This window comes from Ricinus communis, chromosome 5, assembly GCF_019578655.1.
Source record: "Ricinus communis isolate WT05 ecotype wild-type chromosome 5, ASM1957865v1, whole genome shotgun sequence".
NCBI classification, from domain to species: Eukaryota; Viridiplantae; Streptophyta; class Magnoliopsida; order Malpighiales; family Euphorbiaceae; genus Ricinus; species Ricinus communis.
The window spans coordinates 3,543,359-3,553,087 of record NC_063260.1 but is presented as its reverse complement, the minus strand read 5'-3'; the positions used below and the strand labels follow the sequence as shown (position 1 = coordinate 3,553,087).

The 9,729-nt window shown below is 23.6% G+C and overlaps 1 protein-coding gene across 2 annotated transcripts; it reads right to left on the bottom strand.

The window, feature by feature from the left end:
- Positions 1-6,554: 6,554 nt before the first annotated feature.
- LOC8279957 (transcription factor MYB8) lies at positions 6,555-8,195 on the bottom strand. 2 transcript variants are annotated; one of them, XR_003081021.2, is made up of 4 exons: positions 7,880-8,195; positions 7,649-7,778; positions 6,831-7,360; positions 6,555-6,726 (listed from the first exon to the last, which is right to left on the bottom strand). XR_003081021.2 is itself a non-coding variant. In XM_002534668.4 (3 exons), exons 1-3 carry the CDS (start codon positions 8,007-8,009, stop codon positions 6,919-6,921), a joined length of 702 nt encoding a protein of 233 aa, XP_002534714.2. In that variant the 5' UTR covers positions 8,010-8,195; the 3' UTR covers positions 6,555-6,918. The 2 variants fall into 2 exon arrangements, 1 of the variants encoding a protein (XP_002534714.2); XM_002534668.4 differs by having other exon boundaries at positions 6,555-7,360.
- Between the last annotated feature and the right edge of the window lie 1,534 nt (positions 8,196-9,729).

Below are 9,729 nucleotides of genomic sequence, written 5' to 3'. Positions count from 1 at the left end.
TAATATTTTCTTAATAAATTACTGCATGTAATTTAGTTATTTCCTTTAAAGTTATAGATATATATTTTGCTTAGTGTTATAAGTTTTGTTAATATGATGCTGATGTGGTATACCTATTTTCCATTCTATAAATATATCATACTATTGTATTTATATTATTCCCTTAAAATGATAAATTGCACACGTTATTATAAAAGAAATTCGAAATTCTTTTATTATTTTTATTATAATTTAAAAATAATAATAATTAATAAATACAAATATATACCACTATATAATTGATTTAATCCATAAATATAACGTGATAGATTGAATCTATTTAAAAATTTAATTTCATTTAATGATTTCACTTATAACTTATTTTATTTTAAGAATTCAATAAATAATATGTACATACAAATCAAATCGTTCTCTTATTTTTAAAATTCAATATTACTAATAATTTTTATAATTAATAAAATTTTTAAAGCTCAACTTTGTTTTTCATTATGTATAAAAAAATATTATTATTCAATAATTAATAAACTTTAGCAAAAAAACTTATAATTATTTAACTATTAATAAAAAGTATATTTCAGAAAAATAGAATATAATAGAAAATAGATCATAATATTACATTTTCTTTAGATATAAAATATAAAATAAAGACTCAAACTTGAGCTATGCACTAAGGTAACATCACACCCTCTTCTTGAGCCCTTTAATGCCACGTAGCATAAGCCAAAAAAAAAAAGTCAAACCTTCCCCTAAAAATAGTAAAATCCTTGACGAAAGACTCTGTGGACATATAAAATTTCTCGGTCCCGTCTGCTATAATAATAATAATAATAATAATAATAATAATAATTACGAGAATATTTTTTATTTTAAAGAATATAATTTTTATAATATAAAATATTTTAGAAAATATTAAATTTAAATAGTAATATATCTTATTTAATTTCAATGAACTCATTATAATTTGCTTTTTATTTTACTTTATTTCTATAACTATTAATAATTTTAATTTTTTTACCTTAGGCAATAGAAAGATTAGGAGTAATATTATTAATTAATAAAATATATGAAAATTTTTAATACAGTTATAAAATATAAAAAGTGATATTTGGCTCTTCAAAATATGAAAAGTAAATTAATTTTTTTATTTAAAGAATAAAGAGTTTTATTTTTATTATATGACTCTTTAAAATTAAAAATTATATATATATATATATATATATATATATATATATATAAAAAGAATGTATTGAAGTAAGTGATTTCGTTTTATCTGCAATGGGAATATTGGGCATGCATGGAGTAAAGTTGATAAAATCAAACATTTCTCTTTTGCTTTCTATATAAATAAATATATAAATGGTATCTAATTTATTTTTAGCATAAAATTTTTATTTATTTAATTTTAGTTATATTTTAGTTTAATTATTTTTACAAATAAAAATTAATATATCGGTAAAAATAGCTTATGGAAAAATAATATTAGTGACACTGGGGGAGTCTATTAATTTGAAATAGTCTAGCCATTCCTATGCTAAGTTTTTCCTAGTTATATTAATAAAATTGACTTTATGAAAAAAGAAAAATAATGACCTGAATATCCGTTACTAATATTAGCAATTGAAGAGAAGTTCTTTGCCACTAAACTAATTAATTTATTAGTAAGATATGTGTCGCTAAGTTCATTTTAAAAGAAATAATTTTTATTGAAATTTTATATTTTTATGTTAATAGTCAATTAAGTGTCATCAATAATAATAATAGTGAGAGCAAAGAGAATAAATAATAGAGAACAAAATGAAACACTCAAAAAAAAAAAATACTCATACGGAAAAGAACGTAGAAAAGATTAGTAACAAAAGAAATTCGTTGTTAATATATTATTTATTATACATTTAGATTATTTTTATTAATTTTATTGAATAAAATGAAATTTTTTTAAAAAAAATTAAAATAAACGATTGTAATCCTTAAACTTTTATATCATTAAGGTCTTTTTATACTCACATATAATGCCCACATCAGTAATCGTAGAAAAGATATTTAACATATGATAAAAAATAATAAATTATGTTTAAAAATCAAAACTCATTGGCTTATTTTTTTATTTTATATTATTTAATTATTATATTTTAAATGTATTATTATTTTATTTGAATTTATACATTCTTAGATTGTAAAATACACACGAAAGGATTAAATAACATTTGTGATTGGCCCAAATTTAGAAGATCAAATGCAAAAACGTAACAAACTCAATAGGCATTTATGTGTTTAGCAAAATAATTATTACAGTTAGTTTCAAAACTATATTTATTAAAATAATTTTATTAATTGTTTCGTTAATTAAAATAATTAAATTATTTATTAATTAATTTTATAATAATAAAAATAGTAATAATTTATTAAATATAAGTTTAACTCTAGAAGTCTAACTTTTTAGAATTTTAAGTGCTATAGAAGTTAGTTGATTATAATTTTTATATTTTAATCAATTAACTAATTTAATTTTAATATATACATTTTAATATAAAAATAATTAATTATAAATTTATAATCTTTCGTTAATTTGATTGTGATAAACTAACTAGAATAGCTGTAATTAACATCATCTTTATATTAATGCATTTTAAGAATTACAGGAAAAATATACCGATGTAATTAATATAAAAAGTAAATATATTCTGATTCATTACAATATATTTTAAGAAAAATATAATATTATATAAGAAATAAGGTGAAGAAAATATAAATTAAAGATTAAAACTAAAATCATAAACACTATAAATATTAGTTACAAAATTGATATTTTTTAAAATAAAAATATGTTTTTATTAAATAGATTACTAAATTAAATTTTATTTTAATTATTTTAATTTATTAATATGTTAAGGTGAAAAATTAATATATTTTTAAATTATTTAAATTGATCTAAATTTTTTTGACAAGTATGTTTAATTTTGACACATAGAATTTTTATTTTGATATGTGTACTTATTTTTGACACATGAGATTTAAGTTTATATATAATTTTATAATTTTTCTATTAATTATTGATCCATAAGTTACATTCATAATTAAATACTAACTCTAATTTTAAGAAATAATATATTATTTTTAATATTATAATTACAAGTAAATAGTTTTCTAATCAGATAATAGTACTAATTATAACTTAAAAAATAGCATATTAATTATATTTTAATATTATATCAACTAATAAATTAGTTTTGTAATTAGATAATAATTCTAATTCTAGAAAATAACATCTTAAATTATATTTTTAATATATTCAATAATAAATTAATTTTTTAATTATATAATAAAAATAGTATATCAATTATTATTGATATATTAATTTATATAATATCAAAATTAATTAATAAATAATTTTTAAAATAATTTTTATATTATTATATTATTAAAATTTTAGAATTTTAAAAAAATTATAGACATTTAGTTAGTTTGCTATTTTTTTAAGATTTATAAATTAATATTAAATATTAAAGATTTTATTAAATTGTATCTATTAACTTAATTTTATAATTTAAATAATAATAACGGCCGTGCGACGCACGAGTAAACGACTAGTATATATTAATTTCTAAGATCTAAAATTCTTTTGACACGTGTGCTTAATTTTTGACACATAGGAGTGTTGTATCAAGCTTATTTGTGATTTTATAATTTTTTTATTAATTTATTGATTGATAAGTTACATTTCTAATTAAACATTGATTCTAATTCCTAAGAAATAACATATATTAATATTTTAATATTATATTAAGTAAAATAGTTTATTAATCAAATCATGATACTAATTCTATCATAGAAATAATATATTAATTATATTTTAACAAAAATTAACTAATAAGATTAGTTTTCAAATTATATAATAATTCTAAAAATAACATCTTAAATTATATTTTTAATATTATATCTAATAATAGATTAATTGTTTATTATAAAATAAAATTTTTAATCCTAGAAAATAGTAATAAAATATAATTGATAGTATTAGTTGTTAAAATAACTTTTATACTATTGTATAAAGAAAATTTTGAAATTTTAAAAAAATTAAAAAAAATATTTTGAAATAGTTAGTTTGCTATTATCTTTTAAAATATTATAATTACTATTAAATATTTAAAATTTTATTAAATTATATCTATTAACTAAAATTTATAATCAAAATAATAATAACGATCATGCAATGTATAAGTAAACGACTAATTATGTCTCAATTATGATAACTATCCTATTCAAATTTCTATTGCCAGATTCATTTTTTTTTTTTTACCATTGAGATTTTAGTTTATTTACCAAATTTTAATATAAAGAGACCTTTATGTTAAAAAACAAATAATAAAGCATAATAGAAAAAGAAAAAAAGATAGCCACACACAGCTAAAAGACGGAATAAATTAAACAACAACATATCTAGGCCAAGAAACTTTCCAACAGTTGCAGAAAATCAAATTGCTACTTGATTTTTCTACCTAACAAATAGGTTTGGAAGGAATTTAAAATTTAATTTTACTATCCATATCGGGTCGGATCGAATTCGAATTTGAATCTGTAAGTATCCATTATCCGACCTAATTATATTAGAATTTATTATATTAGAATTTATTTTTATTATTTAGAATATTATTTTAAATTTTATAAAATGTATATTTGGATTGTAATAATATATTGAATATTTAATGTTGAATATTTAAAATTTATTAGTTTATATTTTATATTTTTTGTTTATATTAGATTTTTATTAATATATTTTAGATTTTAATTATTGTAAACCGGTTAGATAAAAGAATATCTATTCAATTATCCGAATGTTTAAATAAGCGGATAGGGTATCCGCTATCCATTTATATATTTATAAATATATTTGATATTTATTTAATTTAAATAAATTTTAATCGATTTTAGTTAATATGCAGGTATTTCTATCTGAATTTGGAACAAATTCGAATAATAAAGAAAATCTTTTAAACTGATTTGAGATGAATTCATATATGTGTATTTTCATTGAATTCAAATATCCTTAAATAGACGAATATCCTATCTGTTGAATTCCTACTCACAATTAAAAAACTTCCAAACAAACACTTACTGTAGGTAAAATTAGACTGTAGATTATATTTCATGTTAAGCCAATCCACTATAAACATAGAATGCGTATACTTTCAAAATCAATTTGTGAGACGAGCTTCCATTTAATGGATAAGTCTTAACTAAGACTGCAAATCGTTTTCTTTTTTTTAATTAAATTAAAATTTTAAACATGAGCCTTAAATATCCAGTTACATTAAAACTCTTGAGTTAATATTTTTGTTTAAAAAGTTCTACTTTACACTAACATGCTCTAAATTAATCAATATATATATATATATATAGATATAAAACCTTGATTAAGACTCCAAAACTCTGAGCAGAGATACACTTGCCAATATTCATCTTAAACCCTTCTCTCCACCTACCATTAATTCATGCAAAAAAAGAACCCAAATGAATTTTGTGATACAATATTTTTCTCTACATATTTATTAAATGCTGTATAGTATTATGTAGAATAAATGCCCTTTTTCCAATAGGACTCAAAGAGTAGTACTTACTTGACACTATAGCTCATGGTTTTAGATGTTAAACCATTTGCTTAAGTGGCTCTTACTTTGATAAAGAATAAGATAGATTCTTCCATTTCCTTTAGTTGAAAAGGAACTCCTACTTTCAAACTCCACTCGAAAATCATTTCTTTTTCTTCTTTTCTTTTTATATAGTACTCGAACATCATTTCTAATGTAAGTAACAATTCTCATAATTTTCTATACAATTTTAACTTGAGCCAGATGTATTAAGAAATGTGCATTTCTAAAATTATTAAAACAGAAAGATAATTTCTTTTTCTTTTCATGCTGGGGCCGGATTGTATTAAAGGAGAATGGATATCCATTATCTGAGAAGTGTTTTGGATAAAACACCCCATATCATGTACATGTCCACTCATAGTCCAAAATTGGGCTATCCGTTCCAAAATAAAACACCTAGAAAATGTATGAAAGAAAGACAAACAAAGCAATGGGACCTGAAGATTCATTTGTAGCTATATGATACCGAAATAAAGAGAATGCTTAGTTAAAATATAAAGGCAAAAGTTAGAAATAAGTCTTTGAATTTTAAGTATAATAAATTTAAAATAGCTCAATTACATTTTAAGGGTTGAAAAATAAAATAATTATATTCTTACAGTTAATTTTGTCGATTTTATTATACAATGATATGAGATTCAATTAATTTTTAGAATTAAAAGGAATCGCTTTGACTCTTTTTAATTTATATTTCTTTGCATGTTACAAATATTGGCTTTGCTTTAGTGGATAAACATTATAAAATGATAGTTTTTTTCACTTTAATGAAAACAAATAAACACCGTTACCATTATTTAAAACAGTAGAAAGCGGTGAAATAAATGAAATTAGCTCCAAGAATATAATTATTAAAATTTAGAAATGTAAATTACTTTTAGAGCATGTAAAAATTTTCTACTCTAGTAATCCTATATAAGAGATATATATTTATTATTATCAGTTTTTCCAGGGGAAAAAATACATGAATAGATATCTTCTGCTCTACAACATATGGGTTGGTTCTTGTGTTCCATGCTCGGATTAGCTTCAGTCGCCTTCATGTTTGTTATCATTCGAAGCTCATCTTCTTTCTCCTAGGCTGTACAATATATATATAGATGAAGACCCATTACAAGGCATCAGCTAATTAGCCACTCCATTCTCTTCAAATGCAACAAAATAAGTTACAAAGTTATTAATTACCAGCAAATTGCACAGCTCTCATCCTAGCAAGTTAGCCATTAATAGTACCCAGTTATCTCCCTCAAAATCATTAGGAAAAATTGTTGCTTCATACGAAGAGAAGTAGGGTGGGCGATGTATCACTTTCTACTTCACAACTTGCTGCCATATCACAATTTGCTGGCCTGGTTTCCCAAGTGGTGGTAGGAGAAGGAGAAGGAACAGCAATGGTGAGATCAAGATTTAGATCAGAAGAACCAGAACAAGTTTCGTCCTCTAAACAACTTGCTGCATCAGAAACCCTATCGTTATTATCATGACCATGGGTAGACTTATTAGGTCTATTACATGTACCAACTTCAACAGGAGCAGAAACATGGTCCGTTTGATGATTATGTTGATGATGATGCGACCGAGGAAGAATTTGATTAAGCCGATGATTCTTAGGGTCAATACCCATGTTTATTAGCTTTTTTCTCATGTGAGAGTTCCAGTAGTTCTTCACCTCATTATCTGTCCTTCCTGGCAGTCTCCCAGCTATCAGTGACCACCTAACAGCCCCACAAACATTCTTTTAGCACATATTTCACCATATAATTACCCATGCATATATTCATCTTAAAGGCCATCTATCTAAAAGGGAGTGTTTTCTTTTTTCTTTGTTTTTCTTTCTTTCTCTGGCCCTAGCTGGGTTCGAACTCATGATCTCATAGTTTTATAGATGAGTCCAGTACTACCACCGAGCTAACTAAGTCAGTTCCCATAATGGGTCTGTCTGAATATCAAACTCAAGACCCTAACCTGAATATAGATAGAGAGGGGGAGAGGGCGAAGAGTACCTGTTGCCGAGGAGAGCATGGAGCTTAATGATGAGGTCTTCTTCATCTTCAGTAAAGTTTCCCCGTTTAATGTCTGGCCTAAGATAGTTTATCCATCTTAGCCTACAACTTTTGCCACAACGGTGCAATCCTAAATTACACCACCAGAAAGACATATATATGACATGTTAATGATTGACTGACATACACAAAGAAATTCAAGTTACAGGAATTTCTAGTTTTTGTATATACCTGCAGCCTTAGGGAGAGAACGCCAGCAACCCTCTCCATGAATTTTGATATAATCAATAAGCTTCTGGTCTTCTTGTTTAGACCAAGCTCCTTTGTTGTTTCCTTCTTTATCACAGCAAGGTTTTCTCATTTTCTTTCTTGCTTTCTTTGTTAATTTCTTTCTTTCCTTCCCTCTTTGAAGCAGTAGAGAAGATCTTCAAGAAAGAAAAAGAATTGCAGAGACTTGTAACTGATCACAAAAGAAGCAATAGAACTAGAGATATTAGCTGTAGAGATGAGAGAATGAAGCTAGCCCATTCAAAGAAACATAAAGTGAAAGAGAAGATTTATAGACATAGTTGAGAAGGATGGGTGTTGACTTGGACTGGTGGTTTTAGGTGTTTAGGTGAGGTTGGGTTGCAAATGCTGCCCTACTGTAAATAAGAGTGTGGATAAGGATCTTTCTTTCTTTAGAGTCTCTCTTGTTGTTTACGGTTAAGTACATGTCTCATTCTTACTTACCTATGTATATGTAGTTACATATACCCGAAAATTTTTATCTACATCAGATCGGATATATAAATCATACCAAATAAAAGAGTAATATGTATTTATGTTTTAACATTTGATGATTGACACATATTTTATTATTTAAAGCTACTGAATATGAGTCAATCATCTATCGATTTGGTGTATAATAAAGACATACACATATACTAGACAAAAAAACTTTCTACATATATATACATTATTCTTCTTGTTCATCTAGTGGAACATACCTTTTTTTTGTACGAGTGGTACTTACTTACTTTATATATACATCATAATGAATATCTAAGTGATTTATATACACTAAATATTTTATTTTTAACATTGGATAATTAATACATATTCAATTATTTAAAATTAATATATATATATATATATATATATATATATATATATATATCGGTTTAATATATTGTAATGCTTAATACTAAAAATATCAAATACATTGAATATATGTTGCATTAATTTTTTTAAATAAATAATATATTCAATATTCTTAGTATTAAGCATTAACAACACATTTTAAGGACTCATCGGAATTTCTTGTATGATGCCACAATCTATTCTGCATAGGATAATATGTTAAACTACTTTAACAAATTAACATGTAAGTAGATTTATTTTCTGTTCGCGGACAAATATAAATATCATAGTTTGAGGTTGGTTTAAAAATAATGCTATAGTTCTTTGCTTTGGGTACCTGCAAATTTTGTCCCATTTATTGTGGCTTCCCTTCCTCCTCTAACTGGTGAGAAATATGACTTTATCCAAAGAAGCTATAAATTACCTGTATAAACATATCTACATAAAGGGTTGGTACGTTCTAAAATTGGAACTGAGGTTGGTGCCTTTTCTTTTCTCTAATTGGGCATAATATAGAATGGTGAGGCAACTTTCCTGGAATTAGGGATTAAGCATGTGTTAATTTATACATTTGATTGCTTAAGAATATTTTTTTAGCACACTTTGATTGATTGGTAGTGCAAAAACTTTATAGGACTTGCATAAAATTCCTGAGAGAAGAAAGGGCTTTAGGAAAAGAACCTTTATATTAAAAAGTGTAAATGACAGTATCTATAAAAGAAATTTGTCATGTTGAGTTCTCTCTCTTTTTGGTTTTTGCCCTTTTTAATTTAATAAAAGTGAGCTCTATTGTAAAAAGAATATATAAAAGAAATTTGGGTGTGTACAAAAAAAAAAAAGGAAAGAAGAAAAGAAAAGAGTAACTGAAGGAGTATGATTGAAGAAAAATAAATTATTTTTATCTTAAAATTTATTATATATTTAAAAAATTTATTTATATTGAATATAATATTAAAAAC